At 37.3% G+C, this 27,808-nt stretch overlaps 1 protein-coding gene across 3 annotated transcripts in view; it reads left to right on the top strand.

Moving 5' to 3' along the window:
• Positions 1 to 1,057: 1,057 nt before the first annotated feature.
• Positions 1,058 to 27,808, top strand: part of LOC131048703 (zinc finger CCCH domain-containing protein 63) — an 80,110-nt gene continuing 53,359 nt past the window's right edge. Inside the window, exons 1-6 of one of the 3 annotated variants that reach the window (XM_057982769.2) lie at positions 1,058 to 1,383; positions 1,736 to 2,307; positions 2,400 to 2,498; positions 3,168 to 3,257; positions 3,373 to 3,474; positions 3,672 to 3,818. In XM_057982769.2, coding sequence (XP_057838752.2) covers positions 1,864 to 2,307; positions 2,400 to 2,498; positions 3,168 to 3,257; positions 3,373 to 3,474; positions 3,672 to 3,818 — 882 coding nt within the window. In that variant the 5' untranslated portion in view covers positions 1,058 to 1,383; positions 1,736 to 1,863. Of the gene's footprint in view, positions 2,308 to 2,399; positions 2,499 to 3,167; positions 3,258 to 3,372; positions 3,475 to 3,671; positions 3,819 to 27,808 lie in introns of all 3 variants that reach the window. The other 2 variants (XM_057982768.2, XM_057982771.2) reach the window with 2 other exon arrangements.

Raw genomic sequence — 27,808 nt, 5'->3', positions numbered from 1 at the left:
ACATCACATGGACTAAAACAAAATACAAGCAATCCAATGAAAAAAGATTAGAAAAGGTAATCAACACACTAATAAATTGGGTATCAAAAATTTGATATACCTTGTAGCATAAATCTTGGCAGCAACCTCCTCCAGACTTGCATCCACAATCCAACCTAGTGGATACTTTTGATTGGTCTATGCCATTTACTTTATTAGTGACACAACCTTCTTAATATTCGAAATATCTAGATCATTGGTTATCCTCATACTTTTCAAATTAGTCAAATACCATTTTGGATCCACAAAAAACCAAATACCAAATTAGAGAACCTTTCAATCTTTAGATTGAACACAAATTCCATGCCCTTTCCAACAACCATCAGATTAGTCATTAGCAATGTGACCACAATGTCTCAATTTCACCAACAACTCTACTTTTGAGGTCCAACACAATGACATGCTCTTACTCCTATTGTGCCTTCTTTAACAAGGTATCTAATAGAAAGCACAATGCCTCATATTCATCAAACTTTTGATTGCTATATAACAGCTAAATTGTATTTTAGCCAATAAGTGTACAAAAAAATAATTTTCGTAATTTATAATTTTAAAAATTGTACAATTAAACTTTGGTAAATAAAAAGATTGAAAAAATCAAAAGTTAAAATTTGTTTGTGATTGGTTCAAATTAATTTTTTTAATAACTAGTTAACTAGAAAAACAAAAAACTCATTACAATAGTATTGCCTAACGACAAGTACTAATAAGAACACAAAACTTAAAAAAAACCAGAAGAAATCATTTGGATACCTCCCATTGAGAGGGACTAAAACTCATAAAAGAAACAACGAAGTGGTAAAAATTGTTAATAAAATGTGTTATCCTTTTTAAAATTAAATACTTGTCAATAAAATGGGCTATCATTTTTTTATAATTAAATACCTTTTGTTTTTAAATAGAAGATAAAATAAAGAAGAAAAATAATCCACAACCGTGGAGCTTACGTAAGCGGGAGACAAAGTACGCAACACGACCACCTTCGTATTTAGTTAAATTTTAGCTTTTCATATTTTGGATGTCCGTTGCATTTTGCTTTTTTCCCTTAAATTTATTTCTATTTTTTTATTGTTTTTTATTCGAGGGTTTGTAGTCGATCGTTATTCGAAGCAAGCAACTCAGGAAAATTCCTCTTAAAATTTAGTCCCTGTCAGAGAGGTTTGGTTTCAAAGAAATTATTGTCTTCAGTAGCTTCTGCTCTGTATTTCTATAGCTGGAACACAATTGGAAAACGCTGTAATAGATCAAATATGAAGATTATGCAATGTTTCTCTTATGTTCGATGATTTAATGTGGACAAGAGCAGCAACAAATCAGCTTGGAGGGTGGTTTTGGATGATATTTGTAAGGTTCTTTTTGTTCTCTAGCTCTTTCGAAAGGTGTACAGTTTTATTAGATTCAGCTTGTACACCTAGAAATTTCTCTTGTTTTAGCTTACCATTGTCGAACCGGATTTTTTTTGGATTGGATTCACAGTACACGAAAGCTTTTGAAAATAGGTTTCTGCGCGGTAGATTTTTTTTTTTAATTGAGGGTTTGAAATTCGAGGGAGAGGGAAACTATTGCAATAAACAATAACCATATCTGTCTGGTGGACTGGCCCAGGCTTTAGTCTGATCATCGAATTTGTATAGTTTGGTTGGCATTAGGACTTTTAGGTGTTAATTGTAAGCACGGACTTGGAAATTTATGACAGGCCGGCTCAGGAAAATAAATAATTTGTTTGGTGTACCAGCTCCTCTGGTTCAGGCATTCGTTTTGGCCAATCCACTTCTGGGTGCTCTAAAGTTTTGAGGAGCACTTTTTAGGGTTTCATTGAAAGCCATGGACTTGGAAATCTCGGACAGACCGGCAGGGAACAAAAGAACATTCAACCGCGTGGCGAGACCGCAGCAAATATGCATATTTTATCAGGAAGGTAGATGCAACAGAGACCCATGCAATTTTCTCCATGCCGGAGAGCCAGGAACTTCGAAAAAAACTGGAGCAAACGGTGGCTTTGCTCCTAAGCGATCATTTCATCTACAAGAAGATGCACAAGGACCAGGACCTTCTGGAGGACAGAGAAGGAATGGTTCTGCCAAATGGGGCAGAGGAGGACTAGGTGGTAGAATTATGACAGATGAGCGGCAGCAGAAGGTTCGTGATGTAGTATGCAATTATTGGATTTCTGGTAGTTGCAAGCATGGTGAGGATTGCAAGTTTTTGCACTCTTTTGTTGTTGGAGGAGATGTCACCTTTTTGACCCTGTTGGCTGGTCATGAAAAGGTTTGTAAATGTGCTTTGCGGGGAACAATTTTGGCAGATTGATTTCTTTGACATTGAGTCTGATTGCTAATAGTTTGGATACTTGCTTATAGCAGGCTATTCGAGGGATTGTTTTGCCTTCTAATTCAGACAAACTGTATTCCGGAGGCCAGGATGGAACAGTAAGAGTTTGGGACTGTCAAACTGGTCAGGTATTTCAATCTTCGAGTTGAACTCTCTAATGCATTAATAAAATTAGGAAATCTAATAGTTAATGATATCAAGTTTCCACAATCCATAGAATTATTACAGTTGCTTCTGGATTAGATTGTGTTCAAGATTTTTGCATCAACATTTTGGATCAGGGAGTGTGATCCAAAACATTGATGCAAAAATTCTTGAACACAGGTGATCTAAAATGTTGATTGAAATTTTTTTTAACACAATCTAATCCAGAAGCAACTGCAATAATCTAATAGTTGCTAGGTGTCTTTTTCCCAAATAAATTGTATCACTCATCCTTATCAGCAATCTTGTATTCTTGGATTTCTTAAAACAAATGGATCAATGTTAGACTTGGAAGTCACGCCCTACTATGTCAATCTTGCATCCACACGCTTTTGGTTAACACCATCAATCTATTAGTCACCATAGGCTTAAAGCCATCACTGGAGGGTTTTATTCTGTCAAAATAACCTGGAATTTGCACCTTGTTGCCCACATGAGTGTGATGCTGCTTTGACACAGGGGGCATGCTCAGCAGGGTTTGATCCAATATCATCGTCATGGAAATTGCTCTGTCTTGATGCTAGACTGTGGTCCACTTGACAGAATTTGCATTTCAAATATTTTATACTGTTTTTTTTTTTTGCATGTCACAGTGTAGCAGTGTAATCAAGCTGGGTGTTGAGGTTGGGTGCCTACTTAGTGAAGGTCCTTGGCTTTTTGTTGGCATTCCAAATTCAGTTAAGGTAATTGAAGCGAATGAATTTAAACTTTGCTTTGGATTCATGGCATTCAATTTATCAGGAAATACAATCTTTATTCATGCAGCATTCTTTATACCTGTGAAAAATGTGGCTGCAGGCTTGGAATATTTTAACTTCTACAGAGTTGTGTTTAAATTGTCCCGGTGGTCAAGTGAATGCACTTGTTGTTGGCAATGACATGCTTTTAGCAGGAGTACATGTATGTATCGTGGTGCAGTTATAGTATTTTATTGTTAATCATAACATTAGTACTAGCAGTTCATTGTGTTTATAAAACATACTTTCTTTCATAGACAGTGTTCTACAAAGTTTATTAGTTGTAATGGACAATAGTTGATCTTAGAATATTAGTTTTTACGGTCTGCAATTTTTATAGCTTCTTGTTTGATTACACAGGATGGCAACATTTTGGCCTGGAAATTTAGTCCCATATCTAATTCCTTTGAGCCTGCAGCTTCACTTGCTGGCCATACAAAGCCTGTGGTCACATTAGTTTCAGGAGCAGAAAGACTTTACTCTGGTTCTATGGATGAGACAATCAGAGTAAATTTCTTTATTTCTCTTTTGCTTTGCAATTCTTTATATGGTTATGCTTAGTGTTATAGTTGTCTTTGTGTCAAATAATCAACATTTTGTATAATTTCAGAATATTGATTTGTTTTAGAAATGCTGTACTGTGATTTCAAAGCACTATTTCCTGTCCATTACAGTTTTAACTGTATCTTTAATGTTCTTGGATTAAATTTTTACTTTAGTTGCAAGACATATTTGTGTTAATAGAAAAAATTATAGGCATCTTGCTGTAAGGTGGAATGGTTTAGTAACTAAAGCTATTATCATATTTCAGGTAAGGGAGATTAGGAAGTGCCACTACCTATAGAAAAGGCATTTTTAACTTTGAAGTTATCATTGTAGCAGGCCATATATACATTGATTATAACTAATGCAGAAGATTATCATTATACATTTACAGAGATAAATCATATAGCCCTAACCCTTGGGAGGAATAGAGACAATCATTTTGGTTCTTTTTTTCCAAACATGATTAGGGAACACAAGAACCTGATAATATGCATTTGTTAAAAACCAATGTAACTTTGTTCTTCATTTTCTTGTTCCTACCTGTACTGTGGACAGAGTTAAAAAGGAACAGAGGCAGATTGTTTTGATCTTTAATGATAAAATACTTCGAAGTGTCAGTGGCTTCTGTTGCCATGTCTAGTTATGGCCCTAATAATAAATTTATTGATTTTTTATGAAGATTCTTAAACAATTATAATTACTGGGGTTTGTGGGTTTCAAAACATATATAATTGCAAATGAATGTTTAGAATTTGGATTTATAGTGTGTGATTGCAATATATCACCACTATAAAGGAAAATAAAGGATTTAAAAACAGGGAGCAAAAATTGAGGAAAGTTGTAGTCCAGGCCTGTATCAATCTCCCAATAAATTGAGTTTGAGAAAATTGAGGTACTTTTGTTTTTGAATCTTTGATGAAATTTGTAGTAAATTTGGTTTCGGAACTTTGGATAACCATAGCATTTAATGAACAATTTCTACCTGTACCACTGATTGTTTTTACTAGTAGTCATTCTTGGTGAAATGAAGGGAAACCTAGGTACTTTGGTTTTAGAAAATTAGAATCTTGATGACATTTGTAATATTTCTTTTGTACCATGCTCGGGTTAAGATGCTACAATCCACGTTAATTATGGCATTTAATGAATAATTTCTAACTGTACTCCTGCGAGTGATTGATTTTACTTTAGTCATTCTTGGTGAAATGAATTTTTTTTAACAAAGTTTTTTTGTGAGTAGGGATGTTTCCTGAGACTGAATTCATTGGCAGATACTGATAAATCAAGTACATGGAAAACAAAAACACTTAATGTAAACACAGTATCGTAAAATTGAATCTTATAACATAAAATAAAATTGATAGAAGTTGAATACTTAGAATGCAGGATGATTACACTCTGTGGAAATTAAAATAATAGACTTTAAAAAACAGGTAATAGATGTTTAGGGAAATTTCAGGATAGGTCTGTATCAATCTTCTGAATTTGGGTTGAGAAAGTTTAGGTTTGTTGATTGTAGATACATGCTAAAGTTTGATAATTGCAACTATATTCGGTTTATATCTGTTAATCTTCGTGAAACGAGGTGAACGTTAAACTAAATTGTTTGTTAAGGTAGACTTTTCAAGAGTGTCTATTTTGTGGAATTGCTGGTTAAGCGAGCAAATATAGAACAATTACATTTAATGTAAATGGATAATCACATAAATTAATATACTTGTATATTATTGATATAAATAAGATTAATACATGGAGTGCAGGTTTATTACCCATGCAAAGGGTAAACGTTGGCACTTGAATAGTCCTCTTTTGATGAATTACATAAGTTTTGAATGCAGACTTTCATGTAGATCTAAGATGTATAGTTTCTTGTACCATCACAACTGTTGGAAGCAACCATTCACCAACTACTAGTAATTATATCTTATGCGTAGCTCATTGTAACTGCACTCACATTAATTTCATTGAATTCCAACTATTACAATGTATATAAGGCTACACTCCTTATTTGATAAACTCCTAATTAGAAAAATATCACTTAAGTTATGGCTAACATATGCATCATTAAGCTTGGCCAGTGTGATTGAGTGATAAGGTGGAGCAAGTACCATGATGAAGACCCTGGTTCGTATCTGCCAGGAAACAGCTGGGCCAAAGCTTCTCAGAATCTATGATACCAGAAATGGAAATTGCAACGGCAACGTCATGAGAAATGGGATATATGAAAGTTGTGTATATATGTTATCTTAGATAAATATATATGCACATAAATTAAAGTTTCTAAAATAAAAATAGAGTAAAATAAAATGCCAACAAAATTCTGTATACTTTAAAAAACATGATTAAAAAATACAAATCAAACATTAAAAAAATTAAATAATAGAAACAAAATAAAATGTAATTAAAAAAAGGCAAGGAAAATATATTTTTAAAAATAAAATAAATGTGTATAAAATAAAAAGTTATTAGACAATCTTCTAAAACATATATATTAAAGTTAAAAAAAACATTTGTTCAAAATTAAATTGCTTAGAAAAACATTATAAAAATATCATGCAAGAATGGAAAACGCAGGAAAAAGAAACTTTTTAGTGAAAATGTAAAAACAAAGAAATGCAGTTCAGGAAAATGCAGAAATAAAGGAATGACAAACACTGATTCTTTCACGATGTGTCGAAATGTGATGGCAGCCTTAGAAATGGTTCCCGACGGAAGCAGTGTTTCATCCGTTAAAATGCACAACAGAGTCTTTCCATCATGTTTCTGGTAACATAGCTCAGAATAAAGTGGGCCAAACATTGTGTGGCACGTGCCTGGGGTGTCATCCCTCCTTTGTGCCCCCTCTCATCCTGATCCTAGTGATATCTAAGTTTTATGTGTACTTTTGCTGGGACTCTGTATAGGAATAATTTTTTCAGGGGTACTTCTTGTAGTCTGTCTTAGTAACTTGCATGCTGGAGCTGAAGCTCCAAGCAAATTTAGTAGAGAAGTAATAGCTGTTGTACTTAGTGCCTTTCAGTATACCCAGTTTCTTAACTTTTTCTCTTCATGGAGGACTTTGTTGTCTTGGCTAATTTACTTATCTTTGAAGCTGTTCCAACTTTCTTAACAATTATTCTTTTTGTTGCTTCTTAATTTTCCTTTCTGCCTATCTAGCTATAAATATGTTTGTAACATATTTTTCAACTTCAAATTCCTCTTCAATCCATTAATTCTTTGATCTTGTGCTCTTGCTTCTCTCTGAGTTTGCAACGTAAGAAGTTGCTATTGAAGTGACTTCTTAGTATGGGAGTTATTCTTTTCCATGTTCTTCTTCATGCTCATTTCTTTATAATGCTCCTGATCAGTCCAATACTCAAGTTTATTCCTCTATTACTGTCAGTCCACAGTCCAAGTTTATCCCTCCTCCAACTTCTTGATATATCTTCCTCCAAAGAGACATTTGACGTGCTGTTAGGAAACTATGTAATGGAAAACCAGCTCATCGTGTAGGGTTTCAGGTATAGTTTCTCAAATATAGTATTAGTATCTTGTGTTCCTCATTGCAGAATTGTTTAATGATGTTGTCTGTGTAGATATTCTTCCATATTGGATACAACATATCATCCACTATTTTGACAGGTCTGAAAATAGTTCTCACACTAAGCAAATATAGGAGAATCATGATTGTACATACAATTTTCCTAGCTGTGTTGGATATGAAGCTGTTAGATCACCCAGAGTGGGATTATTGTAGAGCAAGGGGGAAGATAGGTTTCAGCAAGAGGTTCCCTACTATGGATTGCAATTTTACAAATATTTAGCAGGCTTGCAAGCTTTCTTCTAAAGGCTTTTGAGTTTTTTGTGAACTTAAGAAAGATCTTTGATGTGGTGCCTTGGCACATGTTGTAGCAGAGGTTATGTGTACATGGCATCTTAGATCTCTTTATTTCTGCTATCATGTGACTATATTAAATCCTTGATTGTTGGTTTCCGATGTCCAATGGACTCTTGGAGTGGGTCAGCATTAATTTTGGTGTTAAAGCAGATAGTCCTTCTTTCACTGTCTTTGGGATCTATATCTGCAAGCTTGGAAATATTTCTAGAAAACACTCTTGCAGATGGTGGTTACATATTACATCATGACTTGATTGCTATATTGCCCTTAATATGGCATATGTGGTCATAGAGACAATTAGATACTGTTGTCCAGTTTTATGATCACCATTAGTTGCCGGTTATGTTTAGAAAGATCAAGGTTATAGTTGGGTACAACCAAATCTGTTCTATCCAATTATAAGGGTCAGATTGTTGAGGTGACAACTTATCTATACATGGGATTACAATTCACTGGCGCCTTTTTTTATTAGACCTATTGCTCAATCATGACATTGTTAGGGACATGGCTCCCTATTTTTCTTGGAATGCAAATGTTTACAGGAGTTTCCTACAAATATGAGTTTACAGTTCTTTATTGGTCTGAGATTTGGGCCCCAGCTTTGGGCATGTGGACAGGTGGCAGATTGAGAGGGTTCAAATTATTTATCTTTAATCCATGAATTCTGTCAACCACCTTTCCCCCATTTGTTGCCTGAGTTTGTGGCTTAGCATTTTCACCTTGAGAGCATTCATATTTTCTTGTTGCAGGCTCAAGTTCATGGGTGATATGAATCAGGTTGGGACAGATATCCATATTTAGTGCTTTCCTCTTCTTATTGGGTTGCTTCATTGGGTTCATCTGGATTATGCTGATGTTGTCTCTCAGACTTTTTTGTTTCTCTAGTTCATTAACATTTTTATGATAGTCTCCCCCTTTTTCTACAGTCTTTGGATGTATTTTCTTGTCTTATTCCTTGGAAAGTGTTACCAAAGGAGCTTTTATGTAGGACATTTATTGGCAATATATTTAGATCACTCGGGTCTCACATAGCAATGATTTGGAAATAGGTCATAAAATTTTAAAAGAATGTAAGAAGCAGATTTTTTTTTTTCAATTTTTGTACTGTGATTTCAGTTCTCGATTGTGAATATTTCTATCTTTTTTGTCATTACTCACAAAATCAAGTGGCTGTAATGCGACTATTCTCATCAACCTCATTGTCAGGGTGAGAGTGCACACAACTTTTTCTGTCCTTTTTGTGAGTACTTTCCACTTCCTGGATGTATTTCACTTTGTCCTATTGTCGAGTGGTAGGTTTGGAATGCAGAAACTTTGTACTGTATTTAAGGTCGGGTTTGCAAAAACTCAATTCTTTAAACTTTAAAATCTTCCTAGCAAGCCCAAAATTTGATGTAGAAGTTAAATAGTTAATTTGAAATAACCTTTATCATAACCCGAGTTTGCATTAAATGTCTTTGAGAATGCATTACAATGTTTTTAAATCAGGGTCTTATCAGTGAGGATGTTTTGAATCTAGAATCAATTTTGATTGCCTCTTGTACGTGCTATTCTTGTTTATGACTTCTAATGTTTTCAATATTCAACCTAATTCAAGTGAAGCTAGTTATTGATTGTAACACTACGGGCAACGGATTGATAAAATTAAAAATTGCTGATGTCTTGAATTTGTAAACTCAAATTCTGTCAGATATATGCATATAATATATTAGGAAGAAATTATAGCATCTTTTATAACTGCTTTGTGGAAGCATGTTTATTACCTCCATGAGACAGAAACAGAAGATAGCTTTATTTTCAGGTGCCTTGTTCATAGTTAAAAAAATCAACCATTTATTCAAATTAATCTGGATTAATGGCCATTTACTGCCTGACAAATCTTTTGGAAAATTGCAATTTCTTGATGATTTTATTTTTTGAAAAACTGACATTTTTTTAATCCAATTTTTCGTAAAAACATTAGGGTTTCTATCTGATTTCTGTGGCTATTTTTTCTTAACACTAACCTGAATTTTTTTGTGATAAATTGAAAAATTGTTATCATATGGTTTTGCAAAGTATTTATTTACTAGAATGATTTTTGCTGCAATTGTATTGCATACTATGGTTTTTGCTACTATGATTTTTTGGGGAGGTGTTATTGTCTATATATGCATTTAGGTGGTTCTCTGTCTGCTTTCTTTCACTTCTTTAATCAGAGCTGCTTGGCCTATCTTCTTTGAAAGGCAGCCAATTTCAGTTGATAACTTAACAGATGATCCCTTTCAGCACGAGGCCATTATAATTGCTAGAGGGATTGGGTGATCTCTAGGTTTGCTAGATTCACACAAATGAGTGTATGGAAGTGAAGTAGCGTTCATCTTTATCTCTTATGCTAGTGCCAGCATGCCCATTCCTTGATTGCTGTGGGTGTGCTGCATTTCCGTAATGTGTAACGCCCCCCTTTTATAAATGCCCTAGTTTTTGCCTTAAATCACAATTCCAAATAAAACAAGAAATGGAATAGAGTTAGCGATATCATTTACCGGGTGAGAACCAACAAACATGTTAGGAAATCATTGAAACATAATCCATAAAATAGATTTTCCCTATTAAAAACATTTTAAAATCAAAAGCATAGATCTTTCCTACTAGGGATAGGAATATTAAGTATTAACTCAATCATAAGATATATCTAATTTATTAATGGAATTCAACCATAGGGGAGTTAAGATAAGGAGTCATGTTAGGGTGCCTAAACGATCCTCTACCCTAGGCCCAATAGTGGATGTTCCATCCTGTTGTGACGTATTCACACATCGCCCCATTGTAAATGGGGATCCCTACTTTTTGCTTTCTGAGGTTTGCTTTCTAGGTTTTTAGGGTTTTGTCTATTAGCCTTTGCATGCTGAGTGTTGCCAGAGGGATCACTAAGATAGCAAGCTATGTTTTAGCCAAAGGTGAGTCAGTGGATGCTCCGGGTTAGGGTCATCTTTGAAAGTCTTCCTTAGGACAAAGTTTTGCTCTTGTTGCTAATTGTGTCTTGTTTGAGTTTGAGGAGGTCAATGAAGCTTGGTGAGTGAATATCATCTTTGAAGGTCTGAGTCAAGTCAAATTGGTGAGTGATGAAGTCTAGAATGTCATCCTGATCTTCAAATGTCCTGAAATTTGGCTGTCTGGAATGTCATCCTGATCCTGAAATTTGACTAAGTTTGGAAAATTGAAGAATCCTCCAAAAAACTAGATTTTGCATTATAACTCTTGGAGGTCCAAAACCACTCTCAAACATCGTGATAGTATATATGGAATATAACTACTTATACTTAAATGTTATATTCCATATATGAATCCTAACGGAGAGACCAAAATGTCAAATTTCGCTCCTGACCCTTCCAAAGGGTCCAAAGCGAATTTCAATTTCGCTCTTGACCCTTCCAAAGGGTCCAAAGCGAATTCCTCTATAGGACATTCTACATTGATCCAAATTTAGAACTAACTCATTCCTGGGAAATGAAGTCAAGATTTGAGCCTAAATGTGAATTTCGCTCCTAACCCTTCCAAAGGGTCCAAAGTGAAATTCTTGTAAGACCCTATTTTTCACAAAATCTTGAGCTGGATGTCAACTTGAAGAGCAAATTCACATGATCATGATGGAAGGAAGCCTAACAAAGTATGTCCAAGGCATGAGAAGGAGTTGCTAGTGATCACCAAATGTGAAAGATTTTGGCCTAGAAGGAGAATTTCGCTCCTGACCCTTCCAAAGGGTCCAGAGTGAAATTCTTAAGAACATCTATTTTTCTTTCAAAACAAGTCAAGTTCTTGGTTTTTATGGCTTGGATAGGAATAGATTGATATGTCCTTGCCCTTTTGAGGTGAATTGAAGTGGAAAAATGATGAAATAAGCTCAAGAAGGTGAATTTCACTCCTGACCCTTCCAAAGGGTCTAGAGCGAAATTCCTAAAATTCACCTTTTCCTTTCATTTTTGTGTCAAGCTAAGTGTGGATCAAGGTAGATTGAGCTTGGAAGGACCCCTAGGCATGCCCTAGAATGGATTGAGGCCACCAATGATCAAGATTTTGAGCTAGGACAAGAAATTCGCTCCTGACCCTTCCAAAGGGCCCAGGGCGAAATCCTAAATAGGTCTTGTCCCTGGCCATGTTTTTTAGTGAAATTCTCCTTTCTGGCCATTTTGAGGGTCAAGCAAGTGTTGCATGCATGGGAGAAGGATCCAAATAGAGAGTCAAGGTAGATCAAAGTGAGAAGAATGGAGCTAAGTAAGAGAAATCAACCTCAAAGGAGAATTTCGCTCCTGACCCTTCCAAAGGGTCTAGAGCGAAATTCTTCAAACCACTTATTTTCTCCTTGTGTGAAGCCAAAACATTGATTCCTATGGCATGGTTGAAGGTGGAGTGAGGTATTCTTGCCTTGTAAGGTGAATTGAAGTGAAGGAAGTAAAGAAATAAGTCTAAAACTTGAATTTCGCTCCTGACCCTTCCAAAGGGTCCAAAGCGAAATTCTCAATTTCACCTAATTTGTTTATGATGAAGGTCAAGCTATGGATTCCTAAGCCTAGGTAGAAAGAAGACTAGTGTATGCTTGCCTTGGGAGGCATTTTGGAGTGGAGAAATGATAGAACTTGAGCCTAATCAGGAATTTCGCTCCTGACCCTTCCAAAGGGTCCATAGCAAAATCCTTAAAACCTCTTTTTTTTCCCCAATTTTGCATCAAACCTAGTATTGATTGAGATTAGAGGCATCTTTAGGCATGCATTTGAGCAGGTTGTGATCACAAAATGTGGAGATTTTGTCCTAGAATGCAAATTTCACTCCTGACCCTTCCAAAGGGTCCAGAGCGAAATTCTCTATAGGTCCTGTCCTTGGCCTAGGTCCAGAGCAAAATCCTCTTTTTGGTCTTTTTGGGGGTCATATCAATGATGTCTTCAGGAGAAAGCGATTCAAAGGTCAAGAGAAGTTCAAGGCAAGGAGATGATGAAATTTGAGCTAAAATGCAAATTTCGCTCCTGACCCTTCCAAAGGGTCCAAAGCAAAATTTTTATAGGGCCTATCCTTGGGAAGGATCTTGAGCGAACTTCATTTTGATGTCTTCTTGTTGATGATTTAAGGTAGAAAATGCTGGATAAATATATCATGTGTCCTTAATCATCTTTTGGTTTGTTTTGCAGATGGAGGAGGATCAGACCAAGACAAGGACGACCTGTTCTAGTCCATCATCATCAAGGACATTCCAAAGGCATAAAGGTGGACTACATGTGTTCTAGCAGTTGCCACCTACCTCCAAAACCTTCACTTTGTCACACTAAGGAACCGCAAGATGACAAAGAAAGGCTTCGCCAACACTTCAAGGCAAGGTATGCTATTGGAGAAGGAAGACTTGACGATAAGAAAGCCTCATCAAGCACTTGGGAGGAAAGGAGGTACATCATTCATCACGGCAGAAATAGAGGATCAACCAAGTCACAAGCGTTAGACAAGATGGCATCCCAGTCATCATTCCTCTAGTCGGATTGGTCCACCTCAGCATGTCCAGATTCAATGTACCCGACTCATCGAGGACGTCACAAACTTCGGTGTACCTACCCCTGCTTCCTATTGGTCCCCACTCCTAAAATGTTATTTTTTCATTGGCTGAGGTGTTTGTTATAACAAACCCTAATTAGGGTTTCTATCTTGTAATCCTAGCCATTGATTCTAACACAATCAGAGCCATCAATTTGTAAAGGGCTCTCTTTATAAAGCCTTGGCTCCTCATTTGTAAAGGTTAATAGTTAATAGTCAGGGAATAGTTAGTAGTTAATAGTGAATAGTCAGAGAGTAGGAAATAGTTAGAGTAGAGTAGAAAGAGAAGGCAAAGATTGTTGCCAAGATATTGTTGCAAAAGACTTGTAAACTTCATTGAAGAAATGGTGAATTCTATGGGTCGATTCAACAATTTGCATGGTCTCTATACTCTCAAATTTGATTTCATGTTATTAGGTGAATGGAAGAAATTTGTATGATCAACGGTGAAATTCCTATATCCATACTACTAGTGGTTTGTTGATTGTAGACTTGTCTTGCATAGTCAACTAGAATCATTCAGGTTAAGCTTAACTTCAATTATCGCTTCTTCATTGATATGCATCAACCTGACGGTGTCCATGCTTGTAGCGGTGATCTAAACATCATAAAGCTTTCCTTAGAAGATCACACTAATCTTGTGGAGATGATCCTAGGATGTCAAAGCAAGACTTAGTTACAATTGCATCAAAGGTCATTCATTGCTCTTACGTTCTCAGTGTTAGAAATAGATCCCGTTCCAACCCTTATCCTTTTTCCTTTTTTTTCAAAATCAATGGCCAGTGAAATTCCATGTTCCAGTAATATCAAAGCAAATCAGACGTTCAGGTCGTCAAAAGTAAGTCCCCTTGTGATTCCAGCAAAATCACATCGTACCGCAAAGAGCTTATCCACACGTAGAGAACCTACATATCAGAACCTTGGAGTTACTCCGATTGATCCTTCGGCGAGATCTTCAGCAATCGGGAAACTTTGTTTAAGAGAGGATAAGGTACCTTTAGGTATTTTATGCTGTGTTTGGTCGTGTACAAAAGACACATCAACACATCCCTCTTGGCCTCATGTGGCCCTTTGCCATCCATATGAGGGGGTGTTGTTGCGAGGTATTCACACATCGCCCCATCACAAATGGTGACCCCCACTTTTTCTTTCTTTCTAGGATAGTGTTAGAGTCCTTTGTTGTTAGCCTTTGCATTAGAGGGATCTAGGTCGTCAAGAAGTCAAGAGTCAAATGGGTAGTCTTGCATCTAGATATCATGAGTTCAACCACGAGTGAGGAAGGATTGCTAAATTTGAAGGTCACTTCAAGTGCTCCTCTTAAAGGAATGAACTTCACTTCATGAACAGTCCTTGTGTAGCGAATTTCTTACACTTCTCCCACAAAGCAAAGACTCACTTTAGGATCTCATGTTGAGCAAGTTATCAAGTATTGAAGTTGAGAGAGTAAGTGAAAGTGAGCAAAGGAGAGTTTAGTCTTGATTTGAAATCCACTTCATAAGCTCAATCTCAAGAGAGACTTCATCTTCAAGGTTAGGAGAATGAACTTCAACTTCATGAACTCAGGATTTGGAGTGAACTTCTTCATGTTGAAATTGGAAGAATGAAGGAAATATGAGAGCACTTCATGTTCAAATGTGCAAAGGTGAACTTCACGAGTTGGAAGATTGGAGTAAATTTCATGAAGGAGCACACATGAATGAATTTCAACTTCATGAGTTGCACTATTGGAGCGAACTTCATGAGTTGGGATATTGGAGCGAATTTCACCTTCAAGCCTTCATGAACGAAGTTGGAAATAAAGGAATGAAGCAAATTTGAGAATACTTCATGATCAAACACCCAAGAGCGAGATTCATGACTTGGCATCTTGGAGCGAACTTCATGACTTACGTTTTGGAGCGAACTTCATGACTTGGCCTTTTGGAGCGAACTTCATGAGTTGCCCTTTTGGAGCGAACTTCATGACTTCACCTTTTGGAGCGAACTTCATTACTTGGCCTTTTGGAGCGAACTTCATGACTTCACCTTTTGGAGTGAACTTCATCAATGAGCACACATGAGTGAGCCTACATGAGCGAAGTTGAAAGGGAAATAGAGGATGATTGATAACACTTGCCTTGAATGAATTCAATTTGAAATGAAATTCATGAGTTGATGATCAAGAGCGACTTCATGAGTTGACAAGTTAGAGCAAATTTCATTTTTGAGACATTTAGAGCGAACTTTACAAGTATACTTCATGAATCAATGAAATGGAGCGAACTTTATGCAAAGGTGAACTTCATGAGTTAACAATTTGGAGCAAAATTCATGATCAAAGGTAGAAGAGTGAATTCAAGTGTATTAAGAAGCATGAATGCACTTCATGAGTTAAAAGTTGAGAGCGAACTTCATAAGTTGACAAAATGGAGTGAATTTTACACAAAATACACAAACAAACTTCATGAATCGAATTTAGGAGTGAACTTCATGAGTCAAGGAAATGGAGCGAATTGCATACAAGTGAACTTCATGAGTTGAGAAAGATAAGTGAACTTAATAAGCAAGGTGAGAGATGTTGATTGTAATTAGGAAGGAATGGCGGATTCCAATTGCCTTAGGCAACATTGGAATCCGCCCAAAGGGCTGGCCCCTCCTTCAAGGTTTAGGGCTGGGCCCTATCTCTCACGGCACCCCTAAATCCTCACGCCACACTCAAACGTGCTCCCATAAAATACGGCCGACCCTATTCTATCAAGGCAATTCACTCAAAAGGAAATTAATAAATAAAAGTTAATTATAAAGCAAAAGCCGACCTAACTAAGTTCTTGCACCACATATAAATAAACGACAACTTCACCTCATTATTCACTTAACACAAGATCTCTCAATGCGAATTATACATCTGCCTAATGCGAAGTTTGAAGAAGGAATAATTGCGAATTATCTCTGCTATCGAAGGTGCTAACATTAAGAGCAAATACCATCATAAAGGAGGGCGAACTATTCTAGATTCAAGTCGCTAAGGTTGCAGTCCAGTCTCAAGCAAAAGGGCAGACTTAAGATGCACTAAAAGTGCAGATCTAGGGTATGAGCTTGAGTGCTGGTTGGTGTGTTAAAGGGGCAGCCCTGATGCTCATGAAAGTGCAGACCTGTTATTGATTTCATCAGCCCTAAGAGCAAACATCTCAGACATCTTCAAGTACTTGAGATAAGTGTTGTAATCATTTAATGAATATAATCCATAATCAGATCCGAGGATCTTTTCTGGCTGGGTTTTTCCTCCTAGGAGGTTTTCCCAGGGTAACCATGTCTTGTTCTTATTTTCGTTCATTTCTATGTTATGCTTAAATCTAGAAATCTCTAAATCTTTCAGCTAATCAATTTAGTTAGAAACTAAATTCTGATTTCTGAGTTTTAAGGGCTGGCCCCTCCTTCAACGTTTAGGGCTGCGCCCTATCTCTCACGGCACCCCTAAATCCTCACGCCACACTCAAACGTGCTCCCATAAAATACGGCCGACCCTATTCTATCAAGGCAATTCACTCAAAAGGAAATTAATAAATAAAAGTTAATTATAAAGCAAAAGCCGACCTAACTAAGTTCTTGCACCACATATAAATAAATGACAACTTCACCTCATTATTCACTTAACACAAGATCTCTCAATGCGAATTATACATCTGCCTAATGCGAAGTTTGAAGAAGGAATAATTGCGAATTATCTCTGCCATCGAAGGTGCTAACATTAAGAGCAAATACCATCATAAAGGAGGGCGAACTATTCTAGATTCAAGTCGCTAAGGTTGCAGTCCAGTCTCAAGCAAAAGGGCAGACTTAAGATGCACTAAAAGTGCAGATCTAGGGTATGAGCTTGAGTGCTGGTTGGTGTGTTAAAGGGGCAGCCCTGATGCTCATGAAAGTGCAGACCTGTTATTGATTTCATCAGCCCTAAGAGCAAACATCTCAGACATCTTCAAGTACTTGAGATAAGTGTTGTAATCATTTAATGAATATAATCCATAATCAGATCCGAGGATCTTCTCTGGCTGGGTTTTTCCTCCTAGGAGGTTTTCCCAGGGTAACCATGTCTTGTTCTTATTTTCATTCATTTCTATGTTATGCTTAAATCTAGAAATCTCTAAATCTTTCAGCTAATCAATTTAGTTAGAAACTAAATTCTGATTTCTGAGTTTTATATTAATCTGAAAGTATTAAATTCAACAAGAGAAACAAACTTCATGTGCACACCACTTAGAGTGATCTTCATGCTCAAGCTCACATGAGCGAATATCAACTTCATGAATCAAGCTACATGAGCGAATTTTAACTTTATGTTTGAGATAAGCGAACTTCATGTAGAGAGCCTCAAGAGCATATTTCAACTTCATAAGTCAAGGTATATGAGTGAGTTTTACATTTTGAGGACGAATGAACTTCTCAGTAAGGGGAGTGACTTCAAAAGTCAAGGTATATGAGCGGCTTCAAGATTAAAACATGAAGAGCCAACTTCAAAAATCAATACACATAGACAACTTTAGGAAATAAGATACATCAACAAAGTTCAAGAATCCATGGGTATGAGCCAAGTTTAAGAAAATGGAGGAGAGCTAAGAGGGAGTGTTGAAATTGTAGCTAGTTCGTATCCCTTGATTGGGCCGACCTAGCTTGGTAAATTTTAATGTGGCCTTCAGCCTTAAAATTTATTGTTTAACTAGGCCTATTTGGGAACACCTCATGTGTAACTTGTAAATTCAATAGGTCAAGACCTATTAATATGTAACTTGTAAAGTGTTATTGGTCAGGTCCTAACTGATGTAACTTGTGATATTGGTCTGACCCTATAATGGCAAATGTAACTTGTGAATTTGTAATTTGGCGCCAAAGCCTACCTAGGCACAAGGGTTAAGGGCATGCATATAAAGGAAGTGACTTGAGGTCACAAGAAATATATCTCAAGCGAATATCATCTGCCTTAATGTGATTTGTTCTGCTCCAAAGATCAACGAACTACATTCTGAAGTCAGCGAACTCAGTGACAAAGTCAGGGATCTGATCATAGGTGCCAACGAAGCCCATCTAGAGATCTCATTCAGTGAGGTATCTCCCTAGCTGCAATCAACGAGTCTGTTCTGCACATTATCACATTATCAGCTATCTAGGATAGCAAATTAACTTGGATAATCATCCAAATATAGCAAAGTCTTGTTGAGAAGTGGAGGACATTATACCAAGTTAACCATTGCTAAGACAGTGAATTGATAAAACCTATAGTATACTGTGGCATCTTGTTGTGACCGTATTCACACATCGCCCCATTGCAAATGGGGACCCCTGCTTGTTGCTTTCTAGGGTTTGTTTTCTAGGTCTTTTAGGGTTTTGTCTGTTTGCCTTTAACTTTCGAGTGTTGCCAAGGGGATCACCTGGATAGCAGGTTCTGCTTGAGTTAGGTCAAGTTGGTGAGTGGCTAAGTCTGGAAAGTCCTGATCCTGAAATTTGGCTAAGTCTGGAATGTCCCGATCTTGAAATTTTACAAAGTCTGGAAAACTAAAGAATCCTCCAAAAGCTAGATTTTGCAATATAGCTCCTGGAGGTCTGAAACCACTCTAAAACATCCTGAAAGTATATATGGAATATAACTTAAAGTATAAGTGAAAAGAAGGAAATCACTTATACTTAAATGTTATATTCCATAAAATGATCCTGATGGGGAGTTCAAAAAGTCAAATTTCGCTCCTGACCCTTCCAGAGGGTCCAAAGCAAATTTCGCTCCTGACCCTTCCAGAGGGTCCAGAGTGAAAATCTCCATAGGACATTCTAGTTTGACCCAAACTTAGAACCAACTTGTTCCCAGGCATCTTTGAGGGCAAAACACTTGTTTGGATGGAAAAATGTGATAATGAAGTCAGGATTTTGGCCAAGATTAGGAATTTCGCTCCTGACCCTTCCAGAGGGTCCAGAGCGAAATTCATCATAAACTTCATTTGCCACCTTGTTTGAGCTTGAAACCTTGTTCCTAACTTGGAGAATGATCTAACCTTGCCTTGTGAAGTGGTTTGAAACTTGAACATTGAGCAGTTTAGCCTGGGATGAAGATTTCGCTCCTGACCCTTCCAGAAGGTCTAGAGCAAAAATCTTATTTGAGCTTATTTGTCACTAATTTTGGCTAAATTTTTATGTGCAGGGTCTCTTGGAAGGAAGATTGGATGTCACTTGATGCATTTGGAGGCTTGAAAGCATGAAAAATGGTGAATTTTGGGCAACAAAGGTAAATTCGCTCCTGACCCTTGCTAAAGGCCTAGGGTGAAATTTTGAATTTCCCTTATTTTGTAGTGAAAAAGAACAAGTCTTAAAACATGAGTGAAATAAAGACATCTCCCTTTACCCACCTGAGAAAGTGTCAATTTGAAAAAGTGAAGGATTTTGTTGAAAACTTAAAATTCGCTCCTGACCCTTGCTGAGGGTCCAGGGCGAAAATCTTGTGGGAGATGTTTTTTCCTCAGTTTTGGTTGAATTGAAATGCCAAAGGTATGATGAATAGTGAAATGAACTTAATAGAGCCCCTAATTCGCTTGAAGATGAAGGAATTTTGTCCAGAAGAAGAAATTCGCTCCTGACCCTTACTGAGGGTCCAAGGCGAAATTCTTTATAAGCACAGTATTTTACCTCTCTTGGACATGAAATCATATTCATAGCATATCATAGGGTGAGATCTTACTTGACAAAGAGGTTTCAAAGTGAAAAATGGAACATTTTGGTTAAAATTGCAAAATTCGCTCCTGACCCTCTCAGGAGGTCCAAAGCGAAATTCTCAAAAACACCTTTTTCTTGCAAGGTCAAAATGATTTTTATGGTTGGAGTGGATGTGAAAAGGCATGTTTTACCCTTTGAAGATAATTTGGATGGCCAACAAGAAGCAACCAAGCCCAAAAGGGAAAAATTGCTCCTGACCCTTGCTGAGGGCCCAGGGCGAAAAACCTGAAATTGGACTTTTCCTCCAGAATTGAGTGAAGTTAGGCCTAGGGATAAGCTTGAAACGATGTTTGAATTGATTTAAAGTGAAAAGGGATTGTTAAGAATGAAGGTTTTAAGGATAAGGAGGAAAATCGCTCATGACCCTTCCTGAGGGTCCAGGGCGAAATTTCCAAGTTCTCCCCTTTTTTTTTTGCAAAATTAAGACAAGATCTTGCTATTCATGATTTGGATGGGAGGGAGGCATGATGTTCTTTGCCTTAGAAGTGATGTCAAGTTAAAGGCATGAGGAAATATGCCTAAAACTCAAAATTCGCTCCTGACCCTTCCAGAGGGTGCAGGGCGAAAATTCTTCAAACACCTATTTTCCCTGGCAAAATCAAGTGAAACTTGGGTTGAACATGCAAGGAGAAGTGTGTTTTTAGCCTTGAAGGTGAATTGAAGTTGAAAGGATAGAGGAACATGCTCAAAACTTGAAAATCGCTCCTGACCCTTCCAGAGGGTCCAGGGCGAAAATCCTAAAACCTATCTTTTCCTCCAAAATTTGAGCAAGGCCAAGCTTGGACATGGGTGTAAAATGACATTTGAATTGCCTTGAAGTTGGGTTGGATTGCTAAAGATGCAAATTTTGATGCCCAAAGGGAAATTCGCTCTTGACCCTTCCAGAGGGTCCAGGGCGAAATTTCCAAATCCTCCTATTTTCCTTGCATTTCAAGATGAGATTCTGGTTTTTATGACTTGAAGGGGAGTAAGGCAAGATGTTTTATGCCATGGAAGTGATTTGAGGACGAAAGGATTGGAAAATTAGCCTACAACCTAAAAATCGCTCCTGACCCTTCCAGAGGGTCTAGGGCGAAAAACATCAAAGTCACCTTTTTCCTCCACATTTGAATGAAACTGAGCCTGGATTACAGTGAAAGAACCTATTTGGAATGCCTTGAAGAAATCTAGACCTTCAAAAAATGAGAATTTTGAGCTCAGGAGAGAATTTCGCTCCTGACCCTTCCAAAGGGTCCAGAACGAAATTCCCAAAATGCAATGTTTCCTTCAAAGTTTTGATGAGCCAGCTCAGTGATGCAAGGAAATGGACCCTGGGGATTGCATTGGAGGAGTTCAACGATCAAGCTAAGGTGAATTTTGGCCTAAATTGAAAAAATCGCTCCTGACCTTTCCAGAGGGTCCAGGGCGAAATCTTGAAGAAACTTCACTAAGCCTCAATCAAACCTTGATATTCCCAAATTTTGCCAAATTTGCCAAATTCAAGACATTGGGAGGTTAAATTAAATTCGCATTAATTAAAGGCATTTTTAATTTAATAAGTTAATTTTTAGGCCTTGAAATAATTAAAAAATTCACCTTGGAGGCATTAAAATTAATTTTTAAATTAAAAATACAAATGAGCGCTCAATATTTGTTATTTGCATTTATTTGCCAAGTCGGCCATCCTTCAAAAGGGGGTTTTATTTCATTTTATCTCCTTATTGTCAAGTCGGCCTCAACAAGAGGTAGGGTGAGCGCCCTATATAAGGGAGGTATATTGTAGACAAATTCAAATCATTCATTCATCCTTCTAAGTGCGAAATTGAGGAGCAATTTGAAGAGCGAATCCTAGCTGAGTTGGAGGCGAATTTCTTGATAAGTTGGAGGATAATTTCCAGAATTTGCTAAGTGTTTGGAGGCTAGTGGAAAGTGAAGCTCTTTTGGAGGCTTATGGAGGCATAATTCATCCAAAGGAAGACCACAATTCAACCCTTGTCTAGCAAAATCCGGTCTTCTTTCATCATTTTCCAAGGTTGTATAGTTAGGTTTTCAAAGGAGAAGGTATGAAGAATTTTTTGAAGTTCTTATTCAAGACTTATTGTGATTTCATAGCAATTTTGTAAAGTCTAAGTCTTGAAAATCCAATTTCCATTCATAATTAATTTGAAAATGTATGATTCTTGATTTATCATGTCTTTTTCAAATTAATATCTTAAGTTATACCCTTGAAGGGTCTTAAATTTCATGCTTTAAGGTTTGATGCTCAAAGACTAACTTTAAATCTTTTGTGTAGGCATCAAATGGCGGCCCTGGAGTTGGAAGATCAACTACTTGGAGGACCCTCATCAAAGAAGATCAAGTCAGGACAAGGACGACTTCCCCGGTCAAGCATCATTAGGAATAACCTCTTCCAATCCAGCATTCCAAGGCGAGGTACACCATCATCCTGCACATCAAAGACAAAAGAAGTCAGAGCAAGGGTTCGTTGAAGAAGTAGATAGTTTCAGATGAATTAATTAAAGCTAGCTTCTCAACATCATCAAATTGGATTTATACCAAGTTGCAAGTATCAGACAAGGTGGCGTCCCAGTCATCACTCCTCCAGTCGGATTGGTCCACCTCAGCATGTCCGGATTCAATGTACCCGACTCATTAAAGGTGGCACAAACTTCGATGTACCTACCCCAGCTATCCATTGGTCGAATTTTCCAGAGAAGATGTGTCCAATTAATACAATTATTTCATTGGTCAGAATTAAGTTTGTTGTAACAAACCCTAATTAGGGTTTTCATTGTAAAATCTTTGCCATTGATCTCAAATTGATCTTAGCCATTGAATTGTATTAAGGGCACTATATAAGCCTCGACTCTTCATTTGTAAAGGCTATAAAAAATAGTTAGTCAGTAGTTAGAAGGTGAATAGTTAGCTATTAGTGGATAGTCAGTTGATAGTATAGCAATTAGAGTAGAGTAGAGAGAGAAGGCAAAGATTGTTGCCAAGATGTTATAAGGCTTGTAAAACTTAATTGAAGAAATGGTGAAATCTATGGGTCGATTCAACAATTTGCATGGTCTCTATACTTCTCAGTTTTGATTTCATGTTATTAGATGAGTGGAAGAAATGTGTTTGATTGATGGTGAAATTTGTATATCCATACTACTAGCAGTTTGTTGATTGTAGACTTGCCTTGTGTAGTCAACTAGAATCATTCAGCTTAAGCTTAACTTCAATTGTCGCTTCTTCATTGATATGCATCAGCCTGATGGTGTCTATGCCTATAGTGATGATTTGAACATCATAAAGCTTTCCTCCGAAGATCGCACTAACCTTGTGGAGATGGTTCTGGGATGTCAAAACAAGACTTAGTTAGAATTTCATCAAAGATCATTCATTGCTCCTACATTCTTAGTGTCAGAATTAGATCCTTTCTTCGCCCTCATCCTTTTCCTTTTTTTTCAAAATCTAGGCTAGTGAAATCCTGTGTTCCAGCAATATTCAAAGCGAATCAGACGTTTAGGTCGTCAAGTGTAAGTCCCCTTGTGATTCCAACAAAATCACATCATACCACAGAGAGCTTATCCACACGTAGAGATCCTACAACAAAGAACCTTGAAGTCATCCCGATTGATCCTTTTTGCGACATCTTCAGCATTCGGAGGCTTTATTCAAGAGAGGATAAGGTACCCTTTAGGTATTTTATTCTGTGTTTGGTCGTGTACAAAATACACATCAACACATCTACAACAAGATAAGTTGTTCTTGTTGTCCAAGTTGTATATCTATCATTGAGATTGGTTCAATATAATCTGAGATATTATTTGCTAGGTTTTTTACCTCCAAGAGGGAGGTTTTCCCAGGTATCATCGTGTTATGTGTTTTTTTTTGCATTCTTATTTTCTGTTAATTACTGCTAATTTGATTGCTAAAATCAACATGGTATCAGAGCGGGTTCCTTCTATAAAGCCTAACAGCTTGAAGGTATATCCTGTGTCCTTTTTTTTTTGGCAGACTGAGAAATTAGAGCAGGTAGCACAGAGAAGTGTTGAAGAAGACTAGCATGAATGCAATTCTATCAGGCTTATCGCTCTACGCATACATACTGGGAAATGATTCACAACTATTGGTTGCTAATGTCATGGAGTGTCCAGACTTAAAACTAAATTCTCACTCCTGTGGCGAGGGTATTTATGAAGTGCTTATGGATGAGAATGGACTCTGAGTGATGGCGAGGGCTGAAGGCCACGCAGCCATCATCAAATGATTCAGTGTGATCTAAGTGGATGGTTATGTTGGAAACTAACTTATAAGAGATAAGTATTTTTTGAATTTTTCATGCTGTTATCAATTCATTGGATAGTGAATCATGTATGATAGTCTTGAAATATTAGTAACCTCTCTTAAATGCTTTCAGGACGGACTAAGGAGCATAAAGATGATGATTGTATTCAAGAGAGGAAGGTTTTGAGACATCTGGTGAGGAAGCATCACAAGTTGAAGACTAAGAGACATAGCTTAGTTGGTGATTCTATGATCAGCTTCAGCTTCAGAGGGAGCTTGTTGTTTTCAGCTGCAGAGGGAGCTTGTTGTATTTAGTTTTAGAGGGAGCTTGTTTGTTGTTTCAACTTCAGAGGAAGCCATATCCTTGGTTAAGGCCATCTTTCGGGAGAAGATTGAGGTGAAAGCCCTCGGTTAAGGCAATCTTTCGGGAGAAGGTTGGGGCGAAAGCCCTCGTTCCACCCTTTGCAAGTAGGCATGGTGGTGTTGTAATCTTCTCTGGGAGAAGTCTGAGGTTAGAGCCCTCATTCCACCCTCTACAAGTAGGCATGGTGGGTATCATGGATGAAATTCCATGATGAGTTTGTTCATCCATGCGAGTAGCCATGGTAGTAGTCATTATGTGACTTGATTGATCAAGAGATCCTCCCTAGCTAAGAGGGAGTGTTGAAAATGTAGCTAGGTCGTATCCCTTGATTGGGCCGACCTAGCTTGGTAAATTTTAATGTGGCCTTCAGCCTTAAAATTTATTGTTTAACTAGGCCTATTTGGGCACACCTCATGTGTAACTTGTAAATTCAATAGGTCAGGACCTATTAATATGTAACTTGTAAAGTGTTATTGGCCAGGTCCTAACCGATTTAACTTGTGATATTGGTCTGACCCTATAATGGCGAATGTAACTTGTGAATTTGTAATTTGGCGCCAAAGCCGATCTAGGCATAAGGGTTAAGGGCATGTATATAAAGGAAGTGACTTGAGGTCACGAGAAATATATCTTAAGCGAATATCATCTGCCTTAATGTGATTTGTTCTGCTCCAAAGATCAACGAACTACATTCTGAAGTCAGCGAACCCAGTGACAAAGTCAGCGATCTGATCATAGGTGCCAGCAAATCCCATCTAGAGATCTCATTCAGTGAGTTATCTCCCTAGCTGCAATCAGCGAGTCTGTTCTGCACATTATCAGCGATCTAGGACAACAAATTAACTTGGATAATCATCCAAATATAGTGAATTCTTGTTGAGAAGTGGAGGACATTATACCAGGTTGACGAATCATCTTGAAGGGCGGGCCAACCATTGCTATGACAGTGAATTGATAAAACCTTCAGCATACTGTGGCATCTACAACAAGATAAGTTGTTCTTGTTGTCCAAGTTGTATATCTGGCATTGAGATTGGTTCAGTCTGAGATATTAGTTGCTGGGTTTTCACCTCCAAGAGGTTTGTTTTCCTAGGGTATCATCGTGTTATGTGTTTGTTTTACTTTGCATTCTTATTTTCTGTTAATTACTGCTAATCTGATTGCTAAAATCAACACAAAGGACAAGGGCAACTTAATGAACATCAAGGGTGGAGTAAACTTCAAGAGCTCCTCTCCAAGAGAAAAAAAACAACTTCAAGTGTCTCTTCATGAGGGCGAATTCTCTTTATATGCTCTTATTATGTCTATATATCAAGTGTATTTGATACTTGCTTGTTTGTTTTGCAGGAGATGAAGAAAGAAATAAGGAGATCACACAAAAAAGCATTCACTTACACAAAGACATGATCCACAACATCAACGACATAAAGGGAGTCACTAGAGAAGGAATTCCGAAGGAGAGAGACAATAGTGACATCAGAAGTTCATCAATACTTCAAAACTAAGATTTATACCTTGCACTTCCATGATCAAGGTATTCAAGCAGATAGTTTTAGAAGAGTTAATCAAAGTTTGCTTCTCATCATCATCATCACTTTAAGCAAACTAGATAATGTTGAGTATCAAGAGATATCTCTCAACATCCCTTCATGTTGATGAATCAAATTAAGTCTACAAAGTGCAAGATTGAGGTGGCATCCCAGTCACTACTCCACCAATTCGAGGGGTCCACATCAACGCGTCCAAGTTCAATGAATCAAGCTCATATATGAAGGCACAAACTCCGATGTAACTGCCCTCAATATCTATTGGTCCACATTCTCTGAATGCAATTTTCTCATTGGCTAAGAAGAGTTTGTTGTAACAAACCCTAATTAGGGTTTCATTGTAAAATCTTGGCCATTGATGGAGATTCAATCCTGGCCGTTCATTGTAAATGTGCTCTCTATATAAAGCTCAATCTCTTCATTTGTAAAGGTTACTAGTTAGCTAATAGTGAATAGAGTAGTGAATTGTGAATAGAGTTAAGAATAAAATAGCAATTAGAATAGGAGTTAGATTAGGAGAAGGCAAAGATTGTTGCCAAACCTTGTTGTAGAGAACAATTGATTTCATTGAAGTTATGGTGAATTTGACATGTTGCTTCAACAACCCGCATGGTCTTTACTTCTCAATTTACTTTCATGTTGATTAGTTTGAATGAAAGAATTTGTTGAGTGCATTTGTGTGGAATCCGTTTTGTTCATACCGCTAGCCTCTTGCTGATTGTAAGTGTGCCTTGTGTGGTCAACTGGAGTAATATGAGCTTAACTTCAAATCGCTATTCGAATATCTTTGAAATGTCTTTAGAAGATTGCACTGAGCTTGTGTCACATTGTTCAAGTTGATGGTGAGACCTCACTCAGTAGGATTCCATCTAATCATTCACCCATATTCTTACATTCTAGGCCTTAGAATAGATTCTCTCAACCCTTCATCTTTTGTCATTTTTTCAAACTCAAGCTAGTTTAGGATAAAACAAAGCATCACAAGATCGCAACATCAAATTATCTAAGTTCCAGCAATTCAAGCATTTAGGCATTCAAATGTAAGTTCCCTTGTGATTCTAGCATAATCACATCAACCAATTGATCTTATCCACACGTAGTGACCCTACATTCACGAACCTTGGAGTCTTCTCAAGTGATCCTTAAGCTAATCTTCAGCATTTGAGAGATTTTGTTCAAGAGAGAATAAGATACTTTTAGGTATTTTATTCTGTGTTCGCATGTGCGTAAAAAACACATCAGCAGGTGTACCTAGTGAGGAATTCTATAGCCGTTCATCTCTTCAACAGCCTTTATTCTCCTCCCTATGATTGGGGCTCTCTAATCCAATGGTCAACCTTGGTAGAGGTTTGGGAGAAACTACAATAAGGTGTCTGGAACATCCTTCCCTTCTAAGCCCAAGGGTGGGGCACTCCTTGCACCCCCTTGGCCCCATGGGACTATTAGTCATCACCATGAGGTGGCGTGCTTAGAAGAGGGCCTCATAATTGTTTCCCCTCCTCGTATTTCCCTATTATCCCTATTAACGTTGATTGCGGCATTTAAACAAACATATAAAAATCACACATTATTGCCTATATCATATAAGAGATCATATAATAATATCATATTCTTAGAT

This window comes from Cryptomeria japonica, chromosome 11 (assembly GCF_030272615.1).
Source record: "Cryptomeria japonica chromosome 11, Sugi_1.0, whole genome shotgun sequence".
Lineage (NCBI taxonomy): Eukaryota > Viridiplantae > Streptophyta > Pinopsida > Cupressales > Cupressaceae > Cryptomeria > Cryptomeria japonica.
Note: the sequence above shows the minus strand (reverse complement) of the source record. Positions and strands in the feature narration are given on the sequence as shown.